This window comes from Plasmodium cynomolgi, chromosome 12 (genome assembly GCF_000321355.1).
Source record: "Plasmodium cynomolgi strain B DNA, chromosome 12, whole genome shotgun sequence".
NCBI lineage: Eukaryota > Apicomplexa > Aconoidasida > Haemosporida > Plasmodiidae > Plasmodium > Plasmodium cynomolgi.
In genome coordinates this window covers 2,645,367-2,672,489 of record NC_020405.1, presented here as the reverse complement: position 1 = coordinate 2,672,489, position 27,123 = coordinate 2,645,367, and the positions used below count along the sequence as shown (strand labels likewise).

Below are 27,123 nucleotides of genomic sequence, written 5' to 3'. Positions count from 1 at the left end.
ACCGTTTTTTATGTGCCTTAACTGTGAAGGTGTTCCCCTCCAAATGAAACATTAGTCGGGGTAACCCCCTAGCATAAATTGTTTTTATTTTTTTGAAAAAAAAAAAAAAAAAAACATTTAGACACCATGATAAANGCTTTTTCCCTTTGAAAAAAAAGTTGAGAAAAAATAAATTTCCCCTTTTGACCACCTAAAATGTGGACATAACATTTCATTCCTACTTATTTGTACTAAACGTGAATTTTAAACGGACGTGCCGTGTTTATAAGCCCACCTGAGTATTCTGCAAGAAGGAATAGAGGCACACCTAACGGGCATATTTGTGTGTACACTTTTGAGCATTTGCCTCGCTTCAAAAACATCTTTTTAACACTGCTGGGGGAGTGACATAACGCTACGTTTGGGACGATTAGTAGAAGGTCATTTGGCCTCTTCGTGTTTGCCTCTTTGCCTTTTTATCGTAAAATGACAGAAAAGCACGCAGAGCCGAAAGGCTTAAACACGAAGGTACTCGAAAAGGGGAAAAAACGCCTAGCGCTATGAAATGGGCACGAATGCATCTACACATAGGGGTGCTTCTACACATAGGGGTGCTTCTACACATAGGGGTGCTTCTACACATAGGAGTGCTTCTACACATAGGGATGCTTCTACACATAGAGGTGCTTCTACACATAGGCGTACTTCTCCCCTTTCGTGACCATCCCACTCCATGAACAGATAGGCGAGCTCTCAAAGGCACTGCGGGACGTGTCCGCTGAAAGGGACATCCCCACAGAAGAAAAGGCCAACTTGGAAAACGCCCTTTACCTCAAATTGTACGAAGAAAAAAAAGGCATCATCACCGAATTTTTGAATAAAGAAAAGAAAAAGGTGTACGACCAAATGGAGAGCTTTAAAAATGACGCGCTCAAAAAAATTAACATAATAAATGAAAAAAACGAAGACGTAAAAAAGCAGGCAGATATATTGACCACGGAGAGGAACAAAAATTTGTGCTTCATCAAAAACTTGGAAGCGAAGCTTGAAAATATTAAGAAGGTCATCATGTGAGAGGCCCCTCCCCCACAAAAAAACACATCCATGCGTGCATACACACGTACATTCACACATACATTCACACATACATTCACACATACATACATACATACATACATACATCCGTCCATCCATATGTAGCCGCGTAGCTGCGTAGCTACTTCACATATATACCCACCCAAACAGCGTTAGCGTTGTTACAAAATGGGAAGCAATAATGTGTCACACAAAAGGTGGAACGAATTTTTGTCCCCCCCTTCTGTCCTCCTATCCTTTTTTAAAAAATGCACCAATTTTCTTCCCCAATTGGGGCGAGGGAAAACATGTCAAGTTCAAAAAAATGGAAGAACAAAACTGAGGAGGATAAAATACACCTTCAGCTGTTCTCAACATGTACATCTAAGCCACACGCGCTTTCTGGTCAATTCAACAAAAAGTTAACCACACCGAATACGCGGAAAAGGAGGGGCCTTCTTCCCCCACCCCACCAAAAAAAAAAAAATAATAAATAAAAACGCAGTAATTTGTAGTACGTACGTGCAAACATATACACAGGCTTATTCATCCATGTGTTTACGCCCTCGCTCATCGTATGTACATTTATGCGACTTTTGGTGAGTTTACGTGGGTTGCTTGCGTGGCCTTTTTCCGCATTTCGCTTTTTCGGCTTATATCAGTTGTCACCGCGGAGAAGTTAAAATAAGGCAAAAAAAAAAAAAATGAAAAATAAAAACTGAAAAATTGAAGCGTAATAATTGAAATAATAGGAACGACGTATAAGCAGGCCCCCGCCCACACGTAAACGATCAACCAAACTCACAACAAAGGAACTGATAAGAGGAAAGGCTAAAATGAATGATATTATGAAGGAGGATAGCCAAATAAAGTGTAAAAACATCGTATCCATATACACCATTCGAATGTATCTAAATGGGGTCATAATTGGATATGTTTTTAGACGTGAAATTTATAGAAAGTTTTATGTATATAAAAATGACAACTTGATATTTCATTGTTTAAAAAAAGGGTTCTGTTCAGTAGCACGCAATAAGGGTCCTCCCAGCACAACTCACTTATCATCCAAGAGTTTATCTCATCATAGAAAAATCCGTCTGGCTAGTAAATTAAACTACTACAATAGTCGTAAGGTCAACAAATATATCAGTAATTTTTTCCCCTTCCGTAATTTATCCAATTTGAAGAAAAACCTGGAGGTCTCAAATTTCCTCGCTTCGAGACTTGCATTCTGGACATGTAGGCCTGCATAGCGAGAGAGACGCTCGTGGATATACCTTCATATCTGTGCATGTACATACATATAAATGTGTACCAATCGTTTATGAAAAGGTCCCATTTTATTCCCCCTCGTGATTTTACGCACTGCCCAGTTGAACCACATACCTATGTCTACACGTATCCGCACTTGGCGGAATATTCTTATCATTTCACTTTATACACACATGTGCGTGAAAGTAGAGTGCATTAAATGTACAATCCACTTCCTATCTAACAGCTATGTCATTTTACTATTTTTCCGTTTACATATATATTTTTATCTTTCCACCCCCACACACACACAAACAAACACACATACACCTGATTGCTTGCCCAATTCAACAGGCTTCTGCACCTTAACGTGCTGGGAATTGAACACAGTATTTGAGAATAGTGTGATTTCCCCCATATGTTCTGGCCTCGTAGCTTCCGCATTCAAGTAAGACCTTTTTTCTTTAAAAAAAAAAAAAAGAGCGATACAGAGGAAAATTGTAAAATATGTTTACAAACCACTCTGCCTTTTTTTTCTTCTCCAACATGCGCGTGTTATCTTTAAACTTTGCTTAGCAAAGTAATTTTCAGGGAGTACCACAAGATTCTCATCCCTGGATGGCTCGGCTGCATCTTAAGGTAACCGCGAGGCAGTCGTACATTTGTCCAATTCATTTGGACGTCCTGAGAAGTGCCGCTTGTTCGTAAAATTTCTTCCATCTTTACATTCTCATTATTTTGTAATTCTTAACACTGTACATGGCTTCATATTTTTATCCCCCTTTTAGCTACATTATTTTCATTTAAGCGACAAAGCAAGGTTAGCCTACTTTCTCTCAAAAAAGTAAACAAGTCCAGCAAGAGTTGCTCCTCATGCTATGGAAAGGGAGCTCAAATTTGCAGTTCCACGTAACATCGAGGAATTGTAATTTTTCACTTTTTTTTTTTTGTAACCATAGTTATATGTATTATTGTTTGAAGGGTGTATTCCATAAGTACACGCAGTGCGTACAAGGGGATGTGGGATGGCCAACAATTTTGTAATATTCTTATGAGGAAACACCCCGAATGGGCTTATATAGACCGCCACTTGCAACGAACAGTTTTGCACTTACATCCTGTGTACATTACCCCAGTGAACTCCTCCTCCCGCTTCTTTTTTTTTTTTTAGTATAGCTGAGTGCTCAACTATTACATGTTTCATTTGCACACATACGCAACGGCCACCTAGATAGAATAACCCTAATTTGTTTTCCCCTAGCTTTTTCCGTACCCCCCATTTTTTTTTTTTTTTTTTTTCCACAATTTTTAATCCACCACATATTTCAAACATGAATGAATGTATGCAAAAATGATCGTCATTGGGGGGTATCCCAAAATGTACATTTCGAGAATGCTACCTTAACATGTGCATTTCCGCTTAGGAAAGCGTGGACGGAATTGCACCACGGGGAGACAATTTGTGAGCACGCCGTCTCTAATTAGCTATTTAGCTAGCTCGCTAATTCCTGTTAGCATTGTTACCACTGCTTACCACTGTTGCTACTTATTTTTTTCTTTTTTCTTTTTTTTGTTTGACTCGTTTTTAATTAATATTAAAAAGTCTTGTCTGCATGGCTTGACACGTGGTGCAAAAATAATAATCGATGGAACACATGAACACACGTACACATGCACATACGTGCATAGATACATAGGTACACGTGCTCGTATACACCTTTGTCGGCACACGGTCAAAGCACTAATTTAATTAGAAAAATCGTAAATTCTTGCTAACAGTACATGGAATGCATATATACGTATCGGTTTGGGTGGAAATAAAAATATATCGGGCTACGAAGCGGTGTAGTACGTACAGGAGATGTGTGTGCAGGTGGTACTGGCACGCATAAATGGAAGGAGCTTATGCGGCGCGCAGCACATATAGCTGCTTATCTGCACAGTTTTGTGCGAATCTGTATCTAGCAGGACACTTCGTAAAGGTAAATTCTTCGTTTTGTGGTGCTTCATCAGAGGGGGCACTCATATTGTACACATTTACACATATTGCAGATGCTTCAAATTCAAAGTGCCCATGTTTTTTAATTCTTCTTCGTGCCTGGAAATCTCAATAGACATACTTCTTTTCGTATAGGGATGCACCTGCATCGGCTCCGCCTGCACCTCCCTTGTACTTTCCATATGTCGCCAAGGAGTTCGCTTCTGCTCTCTTTAGTAACACTTCTCTTGCCTTTTCAACATTCTCCTTCTTTCCTTTCCAAGTATTCAAGACAGACGCCTGCAATGCTCTACCGTAGGAAAAGGTCAACGCCCATGGGTGTGGACCTAACGCATTGATGGAATTCAAATTGACAGATGCTTCTTCTTCTGATTGGCCTCCCGATAAGAATACAACTCCTGGTAAAGCTGGGGGCACCGTCCTACTTAAAGTCCTCACTGTGAGGAAACCAATATCCTGCGTTTTGGTTTTCACAGCACAGTCGTATCCTGCGGTCACCATGTTGGGTTTCAATAAAGCTCCTTCCATCAGAATTCCGTGATCATGTAATGCTTTAAAAACACAAGCCAAGACCTTCTGAGTTACAGTTGCACATACTTCTATAGTGTGAGAACCATCAGCCAAAATTTCGGGTTCAACAATTGGTACGAGTTTGTTCTGTTGGCAGATAGATGCATATCTAGCTAATCCCCATGCAGTTTCTTGAATGGATAAATCAGTTGGCTTTCCCTTAGCTGGATCAATTACTAATACAGCTCTCCATTTTGCGAACCTTGCACCAGCTTTGTAATATTCTTTACACCTCTCAGCTAGACCATCCAATCCTTGGGTTGACTTCTCATCATCAGTGCATGGAATTGTAACTAAACCTTTGTCAACCTTAATTCCTGGAATGATTCCCTCATCGTGTAATAAATTTACCAAAGGGACACCAGCTTCATTCTTCTGGAATAGAGTTTCTTCAAACAAAATTGCTCCTGATATAAATTTGCCTAATCCCTTCGTTCCGAAAAGTAAGTCTCTGTAGCTAGCTCTATTCTCGATGGTATTTTCTACATTGATGTTATCGAATCTTTTCTTAATAGTTTGGGTCGATTCATCAGCAGCTAAAATTCCCTTTCCTGCTTCAACAAGCTTCTTTGCTGTGGTTGCTATTTCTTCAGCAACATCTGCGGGTAGTTTGAGGGGGGCGTTTTTATATTCGGATCCTGTGGCCTGCAAGGAGAGGGGGGCAAAAATATATTGACATCAGTATTTGCATGGACATAATAGGAAGGTGGCCTCATTTTTTTTTTTTTTCTGCTCAGCTAGCCAATTCGTGATTCGTGCACAAATTGTGTTCTTCTGGGTATGTAGTATAAACTATCACGCACGCAATTCTGTGTACACTACTACAATGGGCACATGTAGAAAGGGGGGGAAAAAGCGGAAAGCCCACATACATATCACTCAAATGTAACAAGAAAATGGTATGACCATACTGGGGTGAGGCGCACCCCTTAAACCCAAACATTTGGTCATCTCTCTTTTCTTTCAACAAGTGAAAAGATCTCAATTATGTTCAGTACCATTTTGTGAGCAATAAGATGTTCTACGTATAGGTATAGTTGTATATATGTATATACTTATAGGGTTATCGCATGCAGGAAAATATATTAAAAGTTAAGCAAAAATTATGCAAATATATATTTTTTTTTTTTGTGAAAAAGATGTAGCAAAAACATTCACGAATGAATTTATACATTTGGAATAAGCGCGCCAAATTGAAAGGCATTTCCAAGAGCAACATACAAATAATTCAACAAATTTGGAAGTGCGCAGAGGTAGTGCTAGCATGTAGCACTCGCATAAGTGGCATATTTATATATGAAGTTAATGCGTACGTGGCCCCTTGCAGTATGCCAGTGTAAAACCACTTATCATATCACCTGCACGCCCGGTCAATGCTTTACGAGGTAAACACCGGTTCCGTGGTTGGTCGAAGGGGGTGATATTACTTCCACCACGTCACCGTTTGTAGCAATTCCGCGGGGCAGAAGTTCGTACATGTGCACGAAAATATGTACGCAATTATGTGCGTAAAATTGGGCGCAAATGTGGGCGCAAATGTGGGCGCAAATGTGGGCACAAAAGTGGGCACAAAAGTGGGCACAAAAGTGGGCACAAAAGTGGGCACAAAAGTGGGCACAAAAGTGGGCACAAAAGTGGGCGCAAAAGTGTACGCAAAAGTGCAAGCAAATATACACTACATGGGTTACTCCCTTTCTAGCGCTGCTCCCAACGGCGTGTATGTGAACTGCCAAACGAAGGCACAAAAAATGCAAACTCTTCCTGGTGCAACGGAAGAAGTGCCACCCACGCAAGCCTTTCTCAGCATAAAAAAAAAAAGCTTGCAAAAGAACACGAATAAAAAGTGGGAGTATACCCATAAAATGCGAATGTAAAAAAAGGAAAAAAAAAACAGTTTTTTTTTCCCCCTGCATGTATTATGTAAATGTAAATGCCCAAATCACTAAACGTTCGCATGTACTTCTACATACATATGAGAAAACTCCAGTTCGTCATCCTTATGCCTTACCATTTTTAAAAGTTAAGAGTTTTGCGGTAAATATGTTATTTGTAGGATTGCCAAATGGAGGTGTTTCTTCCCTGCAAAAATAAAAATAGGTGTTTTTCTTCTTGGTGAAGTATATAGAAATATTTTCTTTTCTTTTTCCCTTCAAAGCTTGTTTACAAAATTAATGCTTTATAATAAAGCATTTCGCCCTCTATATACATACCACTGTGTTAAAAATTATTCCTATTGTTTTAATGTGTAATTGCCAAAGGGGGATGAGGACAGGGATGTGTTCGACTGAATGTGTTTTATTTTAAACGTGAATGTGAAGCATGAAATGAATTTTTTAATCGAGCAATTGCTTTAATTTTGCGTTTAAAAGAGAAAGAAGTGATCGAAATGAAAGAAGTAGAAGAAATTGTGAAGCAAAGCGATCGAAAGCGTGGTTAATCGTTTTAAAAATATTAATTTGTTACTTTTTGTCAAAAATATGTGGAAAAAAAATTAAAATGCAAAAATGATAAATTTGAAAAGAAAAAAAGGAAAATAAACTTTTGTAAAAATATTTAAATGGAAAGATGAAAAAGTTTAATTTTCAATTTTGTCAAAAAAAAAAAAAAATGGTGAACGCTTCATTTAAATAGCCATTTAAAAAAAAAAAAAATTAGCACGAAAGTATAAAATCTCGCATAAATGCAAAACATTTCGCAAAACTTTGCACATCGTTAAACGTCTTATTGATCGTTTTTCTTTTTTGTTCGATAAAGCGAAAAAGGTTGGACACGAAAATTTTTCGAAGGTACTTACCTGTGTGTACCAGAAAAGGGGAAAAGAACCTCCTGCATGCATTCGAAAAAAATGGATAGGAAAGAGTTCTATAAATATATTTTACCTGAGGAATCTAAAAAGCAAAAAAAAAAAACAGCTTTCTACCTTCTTTTTGGGAAAAAGCTAGCGTGCGATTAAAAAGGGGGAAATATTCGAATGTTAGTGCGCGAGACGCGCAAACAGGTGTGAACATGTGTATGCATATATATACATATAAACATACATGCGCGTGGGACCAGCTATAACTGGGCGTTTTACAGAATAAGTGGGGCGCAATTTGGTACTCACCAGGAAAAGTTCGCAGGGCTATAATATCGCTATGCCCTCATATTTTTTTAATGCTCTTTTGCCGTTCATTTTAAGCGTGTCTCTGCGTAAAAGGGGCAGAAACGTATGGATGGTCAAAAAAAAATAATTCTTTTTTTTTTTTCACTGGGTGTTTAGCACGCATTTTTGATTCCCTCCTACATCGGTTATCATAATGCTGCACATCATCGCTTGTCCGACTACGAGTGTTTGCGCTTAAGTGTGTCATAGTTTCCCCTCCATGCAACTGCAGTGGGGTGTAAATACGATTAGCCGCCATCGCGATTATTTTGTCTTTCCTCCCAGGGCCGCGCATTACTACGTGCCTGTGTCCATGCGGGCATGTGCCCCTAAGAGCGCTGTTTAAAAAATGCAATATGTCGACATAATCATATGGCTTGGAATCACTTGAAAAAAGCATTCCCTCTTCTCATAGCTTAGCTGCGCTGTGCACACACGTTGGCGCATTTTAATGAACATCCACTTATCTATCTCACTTTCGAAATATATTGTATAGGTACACCCACAAAATTGTAGTAAACAAATATAACTATTTGTTCGAAACAGTGCAGCGGAGGAAGCTCCCTTTCCAGCCCAACGCTTTATCCCCGTTATTGCGCCATTTAAAAGGAACTATATATGCTTGCGTTCATATATGTACAAGCACAATGCGTTTTTTTTCGACCCCTTTTTGTATCACTAAATTTGTTCTTCATTTTTTGTAGCCTATCGAACCCTTTTCTGCGCAGTTTTATGCCATTTTATTTATTTCAACTTTTTGCGAGGCAAATAAGTTGTGCCCTCTGTACGTACAACCCAAACGGTCACTATAAATCCCGCTGTTCATATCTAACATGCTTTCGTATGAGGAGCATCCCCCCCCTGTTCTCTAATTATCCATGGCATGTGAACCACTGCTAAAATGACAATCTTATGAACCACGTTTTTATGAATAGTGAAACCCAATCCTGACAGCTCCAAGGAATGCACTAAGCACGCGTTTTGCTTTTACCCACGCTTCTTCGGAGAGTGTAAATACTGACGTACATGCACACGTAAAAACCCACGTATATGCATCCCTGGGGGAGAGCTAAAGGGACGTATAATACTCTCGTAAGGAAGATGAAAGAACACCTCAAGTACTCCGAACTTTTTGCCCATAGAAGAAGATGTTTCAAAAAATAAGTTGCCTTCCTTTAATTGGGAAAATCTGTAAGAACCATCAGAAGGCCACCTTTGCTTCTGTTCCGTTAGTAAACAAAATTGTGCGTACAAGCAACTGCTTCAGTTTTAACAATTTAGCAAATGAAAAAGACGAAGCGGTGCGCAACGTGTTGGATGATGGCATTTCCTTTCTGCTATTCGGGGACTGCACCGTCTATCATAAAAAAGGGTTAACTTACGAAATAGGATATAGAAGAAGCGTCCATTTGGGAAACAGCACTGAACTTATTCTACCAACACATTGCATAAGGAACAACATCAGAGATAGACCTTGGGGAATTGAGAGCCCCCATCGCAGTGAAGACCCTGGAAAGGGAATACTCCCCACCAATCCGATACCCAGCGTATGTGTAGAGAAAACACTTCATTTTAGTTGGCTCAAAAATATTAGGAAGAAACAGTACTACAAGATTATCGGAAAAATGGGAGTTAAAAAAAGAAACGCTGGAATGTACTGGAGCTTCTACGTCAACAAGAGGAAAAAAATTAGAAAGAAGCGCAGGACTATTTAAGCAACGTGTCACGTAAGTGGGGACTCATGTGTACATCAGCATGCGGTTTATTGTCCACCCGGAGAAACACGGTGTACCTTTTTTAAGACCATTGTTTTGATGATCATATTTTTTTTTTCATGTTGAGGGAGAATAAAAAAGTTGCGAAGAAATAAAAGCTACCCAAAAATTGGGACAAAATTACACAAATGCACTTTTTGCAAACGGTGACTATATTAAGATGTTCTCAGCAAAGATAAAGAATCTTTTTTTTTTTGTATTTCACCTCTTTGAAGCATCTCATCAGTTGTGAGTATGTCCTGTCGTAAGCGAGCACTTTGAGAAGGCTTAAACAAGGTCGATACTGCAGGAATATCAGTGTGATGTGGAAATAAAAAAAAAAAAGGGGAGGGGGGGACAAATCGTCTCGTTCAAACAGGATACGATCTATATTTGTGGGGCCACCGCGTTACAATGCCCACACATGCCTGCATCTCATTTGAGGAATAGTTTTTTGGAGCCCCTTTTTTTCGCCCATTTTTCCCCCCCTCGGGGATGTTAAACATAAACCGGTGCACACACGCGCGATTTACATGTCCAAAAGGGGGAAAAACAGAATAGTACATATATACCTGTGTGAACTTACTCATACAAGCCCCTTTTTATTAACCTCCCCGATGGCGTAAGTCAAATTATAAGCGGCGCTCCGTGGAAACGGGCCCCGAAATAGAAAAGTTCACAGTGAAAAATTTATTCTTCGTCTTCGAAATTTCGTACGAGACATTCCTTGTTTGCAAAAAGATAAGCGAGTCACTTTCAGGTTTTATCACCCGAAAAGGGGCACCATCCCTTTCGTTGAATGGAAGAGTTGTTGCATCACTAATGGTCGGTTCTGCCTTATCACTCTCCTCGTTATACTCACTTTTGTACAACTTAATTTCTACGTCATCATTTGAATGCACAAAGGGGACATAAATACACGTAATTTTCTGCCCGTTGTCCATTTTGCCATACCCCCCTTGGCAATGCTTTTTTAAATAAGACTTATTGGGAGAGAAGTACAAAAACTGAAATAGTGTGCCTATCTGCAAAGATAAATTTGCCTTTTTATTTAGCTCATACGGAAGTAATGATAGCTCTTTTAGGAGTTTATATAAGCCTCTTTGTTTCTGTCTGTCCAAGCTAGTAATGTACGTCCAGCAGTAAAAATAGGTTCGCACATTTTTGTACTCCCTACCAAATTCATTAAACTGGTTATTATACTCGATAAAAACTAACTCGTCAAATATTAACTTGGTGTAGTCCCTGCCCAGGAAATTTTTTTGTAGCCCCACATGATCATGCATCAAACTTGCAATTGTGTCAGTCTTTATTTTATTTAAGTCATGTTCGTTTATGTTCAGGGGGTTGGCCAAAGAAACAAAATTTTTTGTGCTCTTGGAACTTATTTCTGTGATTCTTTCCTTCACCTTTGTTGTTATATACTTACTAAAAACCAGTCTCAAAATATCACTTCTTAAAAAATGATCCGTTTCTAGGGTTACTTTATTTTCTCCTTTGGAAGCAGCCTTTGCAATTACATTTGTATATATAGTGAATGCTTTTTGTGTTATTTCTGCCAGGGACATTTTCACATTTTCTTGGTCCTTTTCACTGTCTAGTATTTCTCCCAATACATCATCATCATCTTTTTTAAATTTAAAGCAACTTATATTTACATCGCTATGATGGTCACTACATGAGCTGCAACTTTGTTTGTTTAATTTTTCCTCAGTTCCGGTTTCTATTCTCAGATCTTTTTCTAGTTCGACGCAATATTGGTAGCTAATCGTCCCGCACAAATAATTGTAAAATTTTGTCACTGTTTCGTTATCCCACTCGACTTCCATATTGGGAAGAGGAACAGACGTGGAAAGTCGTTCCGTTACGACGGATTTGCGGTACGAAAAAAGGAAAAGAAAACAGTTCAGTTTGGTGTGAACCTTTTTGTTTCCCTTCTTCGAATCAGCGCTATATGAGCATACGAATCACCCATGTCGCGCCTGAATATGCTCATTCTCAAGTGTAAAAAAAGAGTGTACCATATTTATGCCTTCTTTTTTTCCTTTTCTGATTTATCATCACATCGTGTGGAGAGGGCCCCCCGGCAGGCGCGTTCAGACGAGGTAGAGCTCATTCCAGGATAAGTTCACCCGCTTGAACCCCCCCATTTGCACACGCACATGTGCATGCACAATGTTCACGCGAACAGTAAAATTGCAAGTGGTCTATTCAAGGACCTCGCGTGTACTATACTTTCACATTTACTCCTTTTTTTGTCCCACCCCTCTCCCTTTGTCTGTTCCACCAACTGCAAGCGCAAAAACGACTTAAACCACTCGGCCTCTTTTTCCGCTTCGCATTCGGAAGGTATAAAAAAATTGCTTCCCCATTTACGTTCTCAAAATGTTGTAAATCTTTGGAAAAAAATTGCCTTGCCAATAAGTTGGCACATTTTTCAAAATAAAGGCTTTTTACTGGTTCGTGATGGGGACGCGGTTAAATGGGGTTAAAAAAAAAGGGAAGAAAAAATGCGTTAAACATGTTCAAAATGTGCGCAGAACGTGCGCAAAAAATGTGCTATGAATGCTATGAAAAAACGCCTTCGTAAATTCGAAATGGAGCGGCTTCAATGTTTGCCCACTTGCACAACTATGTGTGACAAAGTTTCGTCCATTTTTTTTGGCTCATTCGAATAGGGTCACGATTTTTTCGTGTTAATTTAATTTAATTTTTTTTTTTTTTTTTCGCCGTTCTCTGGTTCACCCCTCGGCGCAGCGATGGTAAAAAATGGTACCTCTTCGTGACAGCAGCATGCACATGCAGAGCTCACGAATGTGCTTCCCAGCCAACTGCGACCGCCGCTACAACCTGGGCCGGCCAAACAAAGCGTTCGTGATGTTCTGCTTCCAGGTCAGGTTCTCCCTGAAGTAACTTTTTATATTCTGCACACAATCTTCTAGCTTGATTTCCCGTTCCCCCGCCGACTTCTCCTTGTCCTGTGTCAGCTCTCGTAGTTTGATGACGCCCCTTTCAATTTCATCGCCAATTATGACCGCCAGGGGAATCTGCTTCTCCAAGGCGTAAACCAGCTGCTTCTGTATCTTCTGGTCCTTCACGTAGATAAACTCCGTCGATATGTCCTCCTCCCACAACTGTTTACACAGCTCGATGGTCTCTTTAAAGCAGTTTTTCTTGATGTTGCATATGAGGACTTCTACCGAGTTGTCCTTCAGGGCTAGGCCGGGGGAAGCGGCATTCCCCGGAGAGGCGGCATTCCCGGGAGAGGCGGCATTCCCCGGAGAGGCGGCATTCCCCGAAGAGGCGACATTCCCCGGTGAAGCAACCTTCCCGAGGGAAGAATCCTCCATCGTTACCTCCTTCTTAGTAAGAAGGCCTCCCCCCCCTGGACCCAGAAATAAATCACCCTTCTTTACCACCCCCTCCGCGATGGCAATGATCCGCTCGATACCGACAGAAGCGCCAACGGATGGGATGTACTCCTTTCGCTTGTTCCTTATCAAGTAATCGTATCTCCCACCCGCAGCCACACTTCCTAGTCCCGTTTCGGACAGGAGAACAAACTCGAATATAATCCCCGTGTAGTAATCCAAGCCCCTGGCGAGTGACAAATCAAAAGAAAATTGATTGAGCATATTAAAATGCTTTAACAACTCAAAAATTTCCTCTAAATGATTTATAACTTTATACACTTCATTTTTGTAGATTCCTCAAAAGGGGATTCACTTAAATCGTTTCTCAAAAATTCGATGACCAAAAAAGGGGACAAACTTAACGTCCTCGAAATATACGTTTCGATTTTATCAACCGATTCGACGGGGATTCCCTTCTCATTTAATAACTCATCCCTAAATTGCTGAAACGTTATTTTGTCCAATTTGTCTATACTGCTGGAAATCGTTTTTACCTTATCCTTGTGAATATTACAGGAGAGAAGCATGTATTCTAAAATCTTTCTGTGATTTATTTTGCAGTTAAAATTACCAATTACCTTTTTTAAGTTATTTAAAATATCCCAGAATATGAACAAAATGTGAAAGTCTGTACGGACTGTGTCATATTTTCCTACGATGTCAAAGTCGCATTGATAGAACTCTCTAAATCTGCCTCTGTTCATACTTGGTTCATCTCTTCGATAGACTTTCCCTATATGAAACCTTTTCAGAGAGTTCAAATTGTTTGTGTTGACAAATCGATATAAAGGAACAGTTAAATCATATCTAAGAGATAGATTTTCCCCTCCTTGGTCCTTCAAATCGAATATTAATTTTGAATCCTCTCCATATTTATCCGTTAATGTCTCCTTAAGTTCAAAAATTGGGGTATCTATTTCTACTGCTCCGTGTAGTAAAAACTTCTTCTTTATAAAATCGAAAAAGATATTTCTCAATTGCATGTCTTCTCCTGTAAAATCTTTGGCACCTTTCGGAACTTTCAAATTAAAATTGATATTCTTCTGGATTAGTACTTCCCCTATGTGTTCATCCAATTTGTACACGTTTAATTTTCTCCTTAGCGCAGGAAAGGAATTATTGATAACAATTTTGTTTCCACTCATAGGTATCATTTCTTTTGCCTCCCCTTCTGTTGGTTTAAAAATGCCCAATTGGGAGTCCCCCCTTTCTGTCATCAGGGAGTAGAGAAAATTCTTAAACTCGAGACACCCGACCCCTATGTGGTGAACACCCCCTGACACTTTTTTATTTTTCAACACTTGTGCTAGCGCTTTGTTATATGCCTTTATGTCGTACATAATGTTCGTCTGAATAATAATATCCGTCAGCAGAATTAGCAGCTCGTAAAATATGCTGTTCATTTCGCTAAACTTTTGCAACTCGTTGGGGAACTCCATCTGTAGGAACCTCTCTTCGATGCTCTTTAAATATTTTTCTTCATACAACTTGGAGAGGATTGGACCTGATGATGTGCCTTCCCCTGCGATGGAGTCATGTAGCAATATAAATCCGTTCGACGGAGGCTTCTTCAAATCTGCGTGTTCTTCTACAATTTGTTCATTCGCCGTAACAAATTCGTGCATTTTCCCAACAAATAATGGCATCACCTTGGTTGTAATGTCAAGCACATTCTTAATGTGAACCCTAAGAGTGTCATTCATATTTTTACTCAACATGGTGATATAGCTATTTAACGAGTTCATTTCGTCTGTGTACTCACTTCTATAGCTATCTATGGTGTTCTTAAAATTTTGATTTATTAAGTACATAAAATATTCACCATCATCCGTTAGTTTACTTTGCGCATAAACAAACAACAACAAGTTTGCGCTAAAAATTTTGGACAGCTCCTTATTCTTCTCCACCTTAGAATCGTGTGTCATCCATTTTATTTTACTTATCAGTTCATTTATCGATTGTATGTTACTATTATTCGTGTTATTATTAAAGGCATTTTTAAATAAAATATCACACTTTATGTGAAATAACTCCAAAACGTTGCACAGGCAGCAGGTCAGGTACTTGCACAAGGAAACCGTTTTGTAAGCATTTAAAAAAACTATGCTACAATTTTCTAGGACAACACTTGTACATATGTTAAAATCATTCAGGTTGTATTCCAATTTGGCACATTTTTTCAAATTCGAAATGAAGAACTGTTTTAGTACTTCACTGTGAGGGAGTCCCTCATGTGGTGATGCACTGTGCGGGGGAGCAATTGATGAGGGACATGACCCCTCGGCCCCACAAGTACACTCCGTGGTGCTGTTGATCGAGCAACAAACGCTCCTTATCAAATTTAAATCCAAATTGTTCTTAAATCTTAGCATATTTATCAGAAAAAAAAAGTACAAACATTTCAATTCGTCCATGTGATAGCTGCGGGATTTTCCTTGTCCGGCCTTCTGCTCTCCTTTTGGGACTTCTTCCCCCCCTACATTTACGTTCGTCCCAGTGATGAATGACCCATCCCCCTTTGCTAACTCGTCTACACTTTTCTTATGCTCGTTCAATTTATACACGGAATCTTTAAAGCTGGACGATTCCAGCTTCAGGAGCTTCTGGTGTATGCATACATCGACCACATCTTTGGTGTTGAATATTTTGCTCTTGTAAACGCTTATGCTCATTTTTGTCGCAGCACAAAGTTTTCCTTTTCCTCTCTCTTGTATAATTTGTACGGGGGAAAACAAATGACACAAATTTCTTAGGTGAACTTGGACGAGTGGGCGAACTTTAGGAGACATAAAAAAAGGGGCATCTTCTCCAAGTTCAGGGTTCACAGTTCAGTTCACAGTTCAGTTCACAGTTCGGTTCGCAGTTCGGTTCACAGTTCGGTTCACAGTTCGGTTCACAGTTCGGTTCACAGTTCAGAGATCATATTTCGGAGCGCTGTGTCGGTTCGTTAGAGGAGCATGTGTTACGCATAATGTATAGGCATACATACGGATGCGTTTCTTCTCGCATGTGCGCGGTTATGCATTCGTTGGAAGTAGGCAAGCGCTTACTCCGCAAGTTAGAACGTGCAACAGTGTATACTTAATTTGCGCTAATGCTTAAAATGTACCTACGTAGGGGCTGCTACACTTAAAAAAAAAAATCTAACTCGATTTTTTTTTTTCTTAAGAAGGTGGTAAAAATAAGGTAACTGCCTCTTATCCGATATGTTTGCCTTTTTGCGATTCACTTTTTTTCTGTTTTCCCCAAAAGGGAGAGAAACATCCATGTAGCAATATGGCAGAGAAAAAAAAATAATGAGCGGTGGCTCAGTACGGGGGAATGTATAATCATAACTCCGCGACCAGTGCGCAGTTTGAACAGCATGATCCGGTGAGCAGTCGAGTCGACACGTGGAACGTGGCGTTTACCAGTCAACGATGAGATAACATGAAAAGGGCAACATCCCTATCACATGTTTGAACTTCGCAGCTCATAAAATTTGTACGCAAAAAATTTACAGCGTTAATATGTTTGCAGTTTTTACGCTTTCTTTTCCCCTCTTCGAGCATAACCGTTTTGGCATTTTACCGTTTTTTTTTTTTTGACATCATTTAATTGTTTCTTTTACCATTTGATCGCTTCTTTCACCAATTGCTTTTTAATTTTCCTCCGTTTTTGTAACATCCTGCGCTGTTTATTTTCCCAGTGCTCGAAAAGTTGTTACATGTTTGCATACATACCTGTGGCAGCGCCTGCTACACGTTTTTCCCCATTTCCTTTGTATTTCTACGTTATTATCCCGTCCAGTGCCTCGCTTTTTCCACGCAAACGTTTTTTTACCCCCAGATGTAACGCAATTTATAGGAAAAGGCGAGACAAAAGGGGGCCTTTCATGCATGTATAGGTATATGTACATGCTCATGCTAATGCAAATTTAAACATGCAAAAATACACTTATGCACGATATAGGACAAAAGAGACCACAAAGCAAAATGATTTTTAAGCCCCTTACTGTGAAGACCCCCCTCCTCAAAGAGTAAGGCAACTACAGTGGCCTTTTTCGAAAGCGTCCCTGTCAATGTGAATACATCAGCAGTAACAAACAAGGGGGATTTCTTCTCCTCGGACTGTTTAAGTTCTGCTTATGGACGACTCCGTATATATCCAAAATTTTAAGATAATTTTTTTTTTTTTTTTCCCCAATTGTGATGAGAAAAAAAAAAAATAACACTGCACTGCTAGGACATTGCGAAATGAACCCTCGTTTCTTCTCCACAAATTCATCATTTCTAATTTGTGTGACCCATTTTTCAGGCTTCGAAAAAAAGGACTGGTGTCCATCGAGGTCGCAGATGCTGGAAGCGTAAAGGTTCTAACTAAAGACGATCTGGAAGGTTCACCTAAGGGAAGTGAAACGAGTGGCACTAACAAGGAAAGAATAAAAAGAAAAAAAATTAATGGAAACAAAAATGGGAGGAAGTTATCTCCTAGTAAAGGAAGCAAAAAGAGAAAACGCGAAAATGTTGACCAGACAGATTCGAAGGAGGAGGACTCTAAAAAAGTTATGAAAAAGTCAATTGAGAAAAGGGACCCCAGGAAGTGCACCGCTGGTAGTGAACCCTCCCTCGAAGAAATTGACAGCCGAGGGGAGGACACCCATAAGGGGTTTAAAAGGAGGAAAAAAAAAAGAGGGAGAAAAAAAAAAAGGCCAAAAAATGGCCCCACGGGATGTAATGAGGAGGTTGTTTCCATCGGCCAGGCCGCGTGCTCTGCCAACCCATCCTCGTGCCCGGCCGACCCCCCCACCGCTTCCCGCGCGAAGGGGGAGGCCCCCAAAAAGGAAAAATTCGACATACAAAAAGTGATCCAAAATGAGGAGAACTTCAAACGGGAGGTCGAAGTCAAGTACAAGGTGCACTACGTCAGGTGGAACCTAAATGGAAAACTCAACCTCCTATATAGCATAATGAAATCATTACATGACGCCAAATTCTGGAAACCAACAGAAATACAAAAGCAAACCCTAGAACACTCCATAAATTTTAAGAAGGACATAATCGTAGTGTCCAAAACGGGAACGGGAAAAACTCTAACCTTTTGCATACCCATATTGAATAATATAGTAAAAAATAAATTAAGGGAATACAAAAAGAAGGGAAGCTGCGTTTCCAAACTTAGGTGCATCATACTAGTCCCAACAAGAGAACTAGCCATTCAAATTTTAAGTCACTTCAGCAACATAAATAAATACACCCATATTTACATCGCAACAATTATTGGAGGATTAAATCTTAATAAACAAAAAAGAATTATATCGAATAAACCAGAAATTTTAGTTTGCACCCCGGGAAGATTGAAGTACTTTTTACTCCTAAATGATAAGATAAACTATTTGGATAAAATGAAACACGTCAGATATTTTGCATGCGACGAAATTGACAAAATGATAGAAACTTCTTTCATGAGGGATATCAATTTTATTGCCAAACATTTGTACAAGTCCGTGGGGCAGAAGAAGAAATTTATTCAAACTTTTCTCCTTTCCGCTACTCTAGGGCTGTCAGTCCATTTGCAAAATGAAAATCTAGCCAAATTGTTAAATTATATTACCATAAGGAAAGAAAAGTCTTGCATCATCAATTTGGCCGATGATCATTTGGTAGACGACCCATCCCGGGGTGAGGGAGGAAGCATCCTCCCTGACGGCCTCTCCCTCAACGTGGTCAAATGCGAAAGGAAAAAAATACTACACAAACTTTTTTACCTTCTCAAGCTGTATTTTCTGAACGGTTCAGTAGGTCACTCCCCAGATGATACCAATCAGGTAAACCAAAACAATGACAGTACTGAACACGGAAAGGTAAAAAAAATAGTTATCTTTGTAAACACCATCAAGGAAACCAAAGAGCTAAATAGCATATTTAGATTTTTATTCTTCGACCAAGGGATAGAGTCATCCGTGCCCAAAAAATACCGTTGCGACATGTCGCTAAAGGAACGGATAAACATTTTTTCGATACACTCCAAACAGTCTCTCAAGGAGCGCATGCAAAGCATTTCAAAATTTTCTCAATCGATCAACCATTCCGTTTTGTTTTGCACGGATGTACTAAGTAGAGGAATCGACTTGGATAAATGTGACGTGATAATTCAGCTCAGCTGTCCCGTTTCGGATATCACCTTTGTGCATCGGTCTGGCCGCACAGCTAGAAATTTCAAAACAGGTAAAGAGTCGCCCCCCCCTGTAACGCCCCAAGGGGGGGCATATATTAAGAAATGCCCACCCCCCAAAAAAAAAAGAAGTTCATAACTGCATTTTTGTGAAAACCTACCAATTGTCGTAGCGTTTATTTAAACATGCGTTCCTGGCAACCCTCTCCTTTTTATGCCTTTTCATTCCCACCACCACCCCTGAAGGCACCTGTATCTGCTTCATCACGGATGACGAAATTGCGCGCTGGAAAAGTTCACTCAAAAAAATAGGCCTCGTTTTCGAGAATCTGCACGAACTCGAAATGGTGAAGCGAATCAGCGATCACGAAGACACCAAAATAAACAGTGCAATTCTCTGCTGCAACAAAATGGTACAATTGCAAAACAAAATAAAAGACAATAAAAATAAATCCCTTTTAAGCAAGCTAGCTAGAGAAGCCGAATTGGAAGACGAAGAAGGAAGTTCCACAGACTCGGACAACCCATCAGGGAAAATAACAAACGAAGCCATTCTCAAGCAGTTGCTACGCCTAAAGAAAGAACTGTACAATACACTCTACAGGGAGTAGCAGCAGTGTGAAGAAAAATAAAAAAAAGAAAAATTAATTCGAGGTATCCCCCCCCCCTTTTGATGATGAAAATGTGTCTCTGCGCTTCGCTTTGTTGTGGGTACAAAAAAGGGAAGAAACTTTCCCCATTTTTTAAGTAATCCAATTGGGAGCAATCACTTTTTTTTTTTCTTTTTTTTGACCTACTTGCGCTAACATTTTTTCCGCGTCGTTTGTACCGTTTCTGCCCATCTGGTTCCAATTTTTTCAGTTTAATATGCCACACTTGTTTATTCTACCCCCCCCTTCTGCATCACTGCCCATATGGCATGCTTCGAGTATGTGTTTGCACCTTTCATGTTATGTTTGCCTATGCAATTTTTTTTTTTTTTTCACACCCCCAATTTATTCGCAAAAGTAAAAATATTTCCTTCCTTAACATTTGAAAAAAAAAAAGAAAACAAACAAAAATTTTCAACAAATTAGCAAACCGAGTGATGGAATCTTAGCTCGTTTGTGCATAAATACCCCAATGATTATCAATCGTGTCCCCATAACGATGACATGATGAAGTAGTACAAAATTGAAGCGGTATAATATACCCCTTGGAGGCAGCGCTCTCCCGAGCTTTGAGTGACCAACTTGAGGGGGCCGCTTTGCATCATATGGGTATAACCGCACAAAATAGTCACACGTACAGTTGGTGCTCCAACGCACGGCCTTAGGAGCAATAGAATTCTCCGCACGTTCACCACTCCGTTCCGCCCCTTCTACAAACGAACGAGTCTTTGAACTGCACAGATGCACATCTGTTAGAAGCCACTTGAGCAGTTCCACGTGAGTGATATTTTTTCCAATAAAAAATCCTCATCTGTTGTATTCCACTTTTAGATAACTTAAAACTGTGGGGGTGCGATAATACGTATACAAATATTTATCCTGCGTGAATGGAATTTTTTTTTTCTTCCTGCAGCGACAGTGGCGTATTAACCGTTCGTGTATCCCCTTTTGAGATCGCGTTTCATTTCACTGCGCCATTCAGTTCGCTCCTCTTCCGATTATACACATACGAATTTGAATCCGCTGGGCTACAAAGAGTACGAATCCGCTGCTCCACTGATGAGGCGCGGAGTGGCCGTTTTCCCCCACACCTAATTTTGGCCTCCCCCCCGGGGGGTGGTCCTCATCGATGTATGTACGAGCCCATTTAAACATACGGAAGTATCCCACCTGTGTTCCTTTCCCCCCTTGTGAGAAGCCCAACTCAAGCGGGGAAGAATGAGCGCACAAAGCGGATTACCCTTTTTTGTCCTATGCACCCCTTTTTCGCTCCCCCCTGGATAAAACGAAAGATGAAAATCCCCCTAGGCTCTGTACGCCCATTCAACACGTACAATATCCCGTCCATTATAAACAACACAAAGGTACACAGCACGTATAGAGAAAACCGCAAACGAAATGAAGATGACTTGATGAAGATTTACAACAGAGAGTTGGTGGCATTTCCATATGATGAAGAAAGATTTAATAAGCTTCTAAATATTCATGGGACGGTGAGAAAAAAAAATGTTGCTGATTTTTTCTTCAATCCAAATATGTATATCAATGTGAAGAATTGCAGGGTAAGAAATGTCACCCCTTCCCATTTCTCTATCGAAAATATAGATAAGTGCTTCCTGTTCGAGAAAGAGCACTTGGACGGTTTTTTCCCTGAGGGGCTTGCGGGGGAATTGCCCAAGGATATCTTGATGCACGGTGGGGGGAGCAGCGATAGGGAGAGTGGTACGCAAGCCAAAGGAAAGGAAGCTTTCCCCGATGGTGACTACCAACATGATAACCTTGACTTGTTTTTGCGAGAACTGGAAAAGAACCAGAACCACATTGTGCCAGATCAACGTTTGATAAAGAATGCACAACAGTTGAAGGGAGTAGGATTGCTGTTCAGAAAATTGGCGTACGAAATTGTAGACGAGTTGAAACACTTTGAAGAGAATTACACACTGTGCAAGCGGAGAGATTCCTACAAGCTGGATAGCTATTTTGCGCAAAGAGGTGAATGCGCTAGTTACTACGATGGTGGTGATGCGAATGGAGACTCAACTGAAGAAGCCTACAGCAGGGGGAACAACGACGGGAATGACAGCAGCAACGACAGGAATGACAGGAACAACTACAAGGGGGTGTCCTACAAAAGTAGAAGCTTCCTAATAGACGGAAAGAGGGGAACAGGAAAGAGCTGCATCCTGAACACCATAGTCCTCTGGGCCAAGTTAAACCAATGGCTTGTTATCTTCGTCCCAGATATAAAAAAATACAAATTCGATATTAACACAATTGTTCGAAGTAATACAAATTTGTATATTCAGCCAGAACTGAGTAAACAATTTCTTGAAGACTTAGTAAAAACAAATAAACCTTTTTTAAAAAAGTTAAAAGTTGATAAAAGAATTTTGGAAAATACGTGTCTAGATGGAACACATTTATTGTACAATAAAAGAATTTATGATGAGATTATCAGAAAAACGATCGATGCGGAAATAGCAAATGATGAACAAAATTATAATTCCTTAAGTGAAAGGGAAAAGAATTTGTACAGGCAAAAATTGTACAAATTTTACTATGACAATGTAAAGATACCAAACTTATTGGATAAATTTTCAGTGCCTCCTAATTTGTTAGAATTAGCACATATTGGAATAAATAATGTGTCATATGCCAACCTTTGCATCTATGCATTGTTCGAACATTTGAAGAAACAAACAGAATTTCCCCTTCTCATAGCTGTTGATCAGTTCAATTTCAACCTCAGTGTCTCAGAATATCTATCCATAAATTTTGAAAATACAAAATATAATGGGTACATTCCTACGTACTATTTTACTATTCCTAAATTGCTACTAAAGTGGGACGCCAATAAATATAAAAGGTGTGTTAAAATTGTTTCCACCTGTTGGGATAGAGAAAATAGGAGAAATTTCAGGCCAGAACTGCTGGGCATACACAAAAGGGACGTTAAAACCGCTCGTAACTTCACCCTGCGAGAGTTTAAGAATTACGTTTCCCATTTGTACAACCAGAACGTCATATACAATTTCGATGTGAACAAGTTGGAATACTTCTACATGCTGACTGGTAGGGTTATTTCTGTCTCGCCGCATATGGAATTCTCCCATTTGTGCACACTTGGAAAAGAAAAGGCCTCCCTGACATGTGCACATAACGGGGGGCATGCATCCGAGAGCTGCTTCGGAGTGTAATTTTATTATTTTTTTTTTTTTTTTTTAGGAGGTAATGGCTTTCAGGCAAGAAAGCTCCTAACCACGTTGTACTGACGCGCCCCATAGTATCTTTTACATACGCAAACCACTGACTTGTTATCGCGAACGAAGAAACACACAATCAGTTTTTTTTCCCATTTTTTGCGCCCCCCGAGTGATTCTTAAAAGCTATTTTGCACAGATACAATAATTATCCGCACTTTTTTTTTTTTCAACGCGTCGTCGAAGCGTACCTACCTGTGCATTTTTTTATTTGTGCCTACATTTCAGCCCTCCTCTTTTGCATATATCCTTTTTTTGGCATACCTTGTATTACGTCCCACTTCGTCACAACTCTCTTTTTTTTTTTTTTTTTTAATCATCCCAAGTGCCACCTCATAGTGCAGAAGCAACACACGCACTATGACTAAAGGAATTATTTTGCAGCGCGTTGCTTTTTATCGCGTGATGGTTAGGGTTACATTAAAACAAAAAATTAGGGAAAATATGATCAGTTCGATGCTTGCGCAGAGAAATGCAAACCCACGTACGTACATACAAAAATATAACCATATGCACATTCGCAAAATTTGCACACGGGCCCCATTTGTGTATACAAAATTTTAGGGCCCCAACAAAATGAACCAAAAATACAATTAGGGGAGGTTAGCACCCAGGGATGATATATTTATCGACCATGGAGACCACATCTGTGTAGAGGTCTTCACACGGGGAAGGGGAGTAGAAAAAAAAAAAAAAAAAGACACATTAGCATATACACCGTGGCAATTTCAAAAAATGCCATTCTTTCAGGCACCCCCATCCCAAAGAGGTGCATACACTGATAGGGATAAAACGGGTTGGCGACATAGCTAAAATCACAAATAAAAAAAAAATTAAGGTGAATTAAAAAATGAAAACAAATTGGATGAGTGAAAAATAATCAGTTTTGCTTAAATTCAAATTGGGGGGAGGAGAAAAAAAAAAGGAAAAGGAAAAAACGAGGAGCAAAAAAAATACAACTACCTAAAAATGGGTTGTCCTCCTCGGAGTGTTTTTCTCCCACTTCGTTTGAGGTGTTCCCCCAATGAGGGATACCATCACCACCGCTACAACAACACCGATGCAACAACACCGCTACGGCAACACCGCTACAACAACGCCGCTACAACACCACCGCTACAACACCACCGCTACAACACCACCGCTACAACACCACCGCTACAACACCACCGCTACAACACCACCCCTATCACCGCACCCCTAGTAGTATCCATAACTCTCTTGCAGAAACCTATGCTTCAGGAGCTCGGCGGGGGTCGACCTCAGTGCGGGGTCGATCTGCAGTATGCTATACAAGAAGTCGCAAAACAAATCATTCCTTATAAGTTTGTGCAGGGGCAGGCACCTCTTGACGTACTTAATGGACTCAAAACTAGAAGCATTTTCTGGCCAGGCCAATCTAAGACCATCCCTATTTATATATTTGGCCCCATTTGTTCTAACTGCCTCGCATATCATTTTTTTGGGGATTGGCTGAATGATAGCTTCCATCAGGGCTAAGTGTTCTAAATGCTCATGGGTTCTAAACAAAAGATCCCCTGTATGCATTTCAGCCAACACACAACCAAAACTCCACATATCACTTGAAACATCCCATCCTAAATTTAGGATAACTTCCGGAGCACGATACTGTCTGGTGTTGATAATAGACCCATGGTATCCGTCCTTAAAAGTGGCACAACCAAAATCGATTAATTTGATGCCCGTTGATTTGGTTCTATAAATCTGAACCCTCTTTCCATCTGTAGCTCTTCTAACACTCACTAGGGTTTTCTCAAAATATGGGTCGTCTAGCAAAATATTTTCTGGCTTCAAATCGGTGTGAGTTAAAGATATTTTGCGGAGGTAATTTAATGCTTTCAACATTTCAATACAGTAAAGCTTGATGTCCTCCAAATGAAATCCGTTGTAGTTATTCTTGGTGATAATTTCGTAGAGAGATGGACCCAGGGGTTCGAAAACCAGACACATGTGATCGTAGTACATAAACCTTCCATGATATTTTACAATATTATTATTTTTAAAATCATCATTTTGGATTTTCTTCAAAATATCTGCTTCTATCTTTGCAGATTTGGTATACTTTCTAATATTTCGTACTACCTTCACCGCGTAATACTTTTTTGTGTCCATGTGTTGACAGAGAAGAACTCTCCCGAAAGTTCCCTCCCCCATTTTTCGTATCACCACGTAACAGTTGTTTAGGATCATTCCCTTTTTCCAACTAAAATGAATAATTTCGTCATCTGAGTCGTAGTTTTCTTTTTTTTTTTTTTTTTCTTCCTATTGCTGTTATCTTCCATATCTGATATTTTTGTTCTGTTTCTTTTGTGGTTGTATTTTTTTCTCGACGATATATCATCCGTTGATTCGTCCGAGGGGGTATACTTGTAGGACTCACTACTATACCTATCGGCATGGTGTTTTTTTTTATTTTCACGTGAGAAGTAGCTACTGCCTCTTCGTGATAAAGCACTCGTGCCTGTTTCGTCATTGCTACTGATGCTATCTCTTCTTCGCCTTCTTCGTTGTGCGCTCCCTCGTCCGCTCCTTCGCCTACTCCTTCGCCTGCTCCTACGTCCACTTCTCGTACCGCTATAACTGCTGGGTGCCTTTTTTCTTTTCCTTACCCCTCGAGTGTATTTACGGAGGGACTGCTGTGAGCCTTTTTCCTTATCAATGCACGCGGCGAGGTTTCTCCTATTTCCCATAATTTCGTCTCTCAGATCCGATTTTCCTGTACCATCATCTCGCGTCGTATCGCTATTTTTTAACTTGAATGATTTATTCGATTTGTCACCCTTGTCCTTATAGTTGCATATTCTCATCTCTGTAGCTGCACTCGTTGCGCTAGTTGCACTTGGTCCCCCTCCCAAACTGCCTGTCTCCTTCGGATGCACAGCGGTCGTTTTACACTTCCCATTCCGATTAGAATCTTTCCGTTTATTATTCATCCTGTCCGGATGCCCATTATAGCTTCTCGAATTTGTTCTAAAGCTATTTTTATTTCCATAATACATTTTTTTCTTCTTCAACGTAGCTCCGTCGTTAAATAGATAATATTCATTATTGTAAAAAATGTTCCCCTGTCCAAAGTGGGTATCGTAGTTTCTCTTATCACTACTGTACAATTTTTTTTTGTACGAATAGTAGTTTCTTTTTCTGGTCAGGTTAAATCCTTTTATGTAATTATTTTGATGCTCCTCGTGGTGGTACTTGGACTCTAGATACACCTTATGGTGTCTTTGTTCTTTGTCATTTATCTCCCTCATGGATGAGTAGCTGCGTTTCCTCCCATTTTTATACGCCCTCATCATATTTTCGTCCACATCGTAGTTTTTAAATTTCTTAAAGAGCTTTCCTTTCCGGCTGGAGTTGCTGGAGCTGTTGAAGCTCCTGATTCTTTTCCCCTTCAGCAGCTTGAAGCCGCTCCCGTAAGGGTTGCCGTACGCATTGCTGTATTCGTTGCTGTAGGCATTGCCGAAGCCGCTATTGTATAAGTGGTTGTGCGAGTCGTGGTAACCATTATGGTACGAATTTTGGTACGAATTTTGGTATGAATTTTGGTACAAATTTTTATGCAAATTTTTGTGCAAATTTTTATAAGAATTCCTGTAAGAATTCCTGTATGAATTTCTGTACGAATTTCTGTACGAATTTCTGTACGTGCTGTTGTGCAGGTTTCCCTCCCGATTGCGATAGTAGTAATTGTTGTTCCTTCGAGGGTCATTAAAATACCTGCCGTTGGGGCTATCCCTTTGCATATTTTCAAAACCCATATATTTGCCTTTTATATCGCTTATATAACTGCTGTAATAATTATATTCTCTATATTTACTGCTGTATTTTTCACTGCTGTCCTTGTAGTTCTCTTGGAT

The 27,123-nt window shown here is 39.9% G+C and overlaps 9 protein-coding genes across 9 annotated transcripts; 5 read left to right on the top strand and 4 right to left on the bottom strand.

The window, feature by feature from the left end:
* Window positions 1-465: 465 nt before the first annotated feature.
* Window positions 466-1,053, top strand: PCYB_127050 (hypothetical protein; the record flags this gene model as incomplete). Its single annotated transcript, XM_004224039.1, has 2 exons — window positions 466-507; window positions 721-1,053. The coding sequence occupies 2 exons, from the start codon at window positions 466-468 to the stop codon at window positions 1,051-1,053; spliced, it is 375 nt and encodes a 124-aa protein (XP_004224087.1).
* An 836-nt stretch (window positions 1,054-1,889) lies between these two features.
* PCYB_127040 (hypothetical protein) lies at window positions 1,890-3,597 on the top strand (the record flags this gene model as incomplete). Its single annotated transcript, XM_004224038.1, has 4 exons — window positions 1,890-2,292; window positions 2,659-2,752; window positions 2,881-2,943; window positions 3,093-3,597. 4 exons carry the CDS (start codon window positions 1,890-1,892, stop codon window positions 3,109-3,111), a joined length of 579 nt encoding a protein of 192 aa, XP_004224086.1. The 3' UTR covers window positions 3,112-3,597.
* An 814-nt stretch (window positions 3,598-4,411) lies between these two features.
* On the bottom strand, window positions 4,412-5,874 carry PCYB_127030 (fructose 1; the record flags this gene model as incomplete). Its single annotated transcript, XM_004224037.1, has 2 exons — window positions 4,412-5,518; window positions 5,842-5,874. 2 exons carry the CDS (start codon window positions 5,872-5,874, stop codon window positions 4,412-4,414), a joined length of 1,140 nt encoding a protein of 379 aa, XP_004224085.1.
* Window positions 5,875-9,163: 3,289 nt separating this feature from the next.
* On the top strand, window positions 9,164-9,730 carry PCYB_127020 (hypothetical protein; the record flags this gene model as incomplete). Its single annotated transcript, XM_004224036.1, has 1 exon — window positions 9,164-9,730. The coding sequence occupies one exon, from the start codon at window positions 9,164-9,166 to the stop codon at window positions 9,728-9,730; it is 567 nt and encodes a 188-aa protein (XP_004224084.1).
* A 672-nt stretch (window positions 9,731-10,402) lies between these two features.
* Window positions 10,403-11,719, bottom strand: PCYB_127010 (hypothetical protein; the record flags this gene model as incomplete). Its single annotated transcript, XM_004224035.1, has 1 exon — window positions 10,403-11,719. A coding segment is annotated over one exon (1,314 nt), but the record flags the coding sequence as incomplete, so codon positions are not given.
* A 1,776-nt stretch (window positions 11,720-13,495) lies between these two features.
* On the bottom strand, window positions 13,496-15,854 carry PCYB_127000 (histidine -- tRNA ligase; the record flags this gene model as incomplete). Its single annotated transcript, XM_004224034.1, has 1 exon — window positions 13,496-15,854. A coding segment is annotated over one exon (2,359 nt), but the record flags the coding sequence as incomplete, so codon positions are not given.
* A 1,302-nt stretch (window positions 15,855-17,156) lies between these two features.
* PCYB_126990 (RNA helicase) lies at window positions 17,157-19,946 on the top strand (the record flags this gene model as incomplete). Its single annotated transcript, XM_004224033.1, has 3 exons — window positions 17,157-17,200; window positions 17,479-19,388; window positions 19,582-19,946. 3 exons carry the CDS (start codon window positions 17,157-17,159, stop codon window positions 19,944-19,946), a joined length of 2,319 nt encoding a protein of 772 aa, XP_004224081.1.
* Window positions 19,947-21,277: 1,331 nt separating this feature from the next.
* On the top strand, window positions 21,278-23,257 carry PCYB_126980 (hypothetical protein; the record flags this gene model as incomplete). Its single annotated transcript, XM_004224032.1, has 2 exons — window positions 21,278-23,057; window positions 23,211-23,257. The coding sequence occupies 2 exons, from the start codon at window positions 21,278-21,280 to the stop codon at window positions 23,255-23,257; spliced, it is 1,827 nt and encodes a 608-aa protein (XP_004224080.1).
* A 591-nt stretch (window positions 23,258-23,848) lies between these two features.
* Window positions 23,849-27,009, bottom strand: PCYB_126970 (serine/threonine kinase-1; the record flags this gene model as incomplete). The annotated part of the gene is made up of 4 exons (XM_004224031.1): window positions 23,849-23,904; window positions 24,463-25,420; window positions 25,453-26,962; window positions 26,984-27,009. 2 exons carry the CDS (start codon window positions 27,007-27,009, stop codon window positions 25,453-25,455), a joined length of 1,536 nt encoding a protein of 511 aa, XP_004224079.1. The 3' UTR covers window positions 23,849-23,904; window positions 24,463-25,420.
* Window positions 27,010-27,123: the final 114 nt, after the last annotated feature.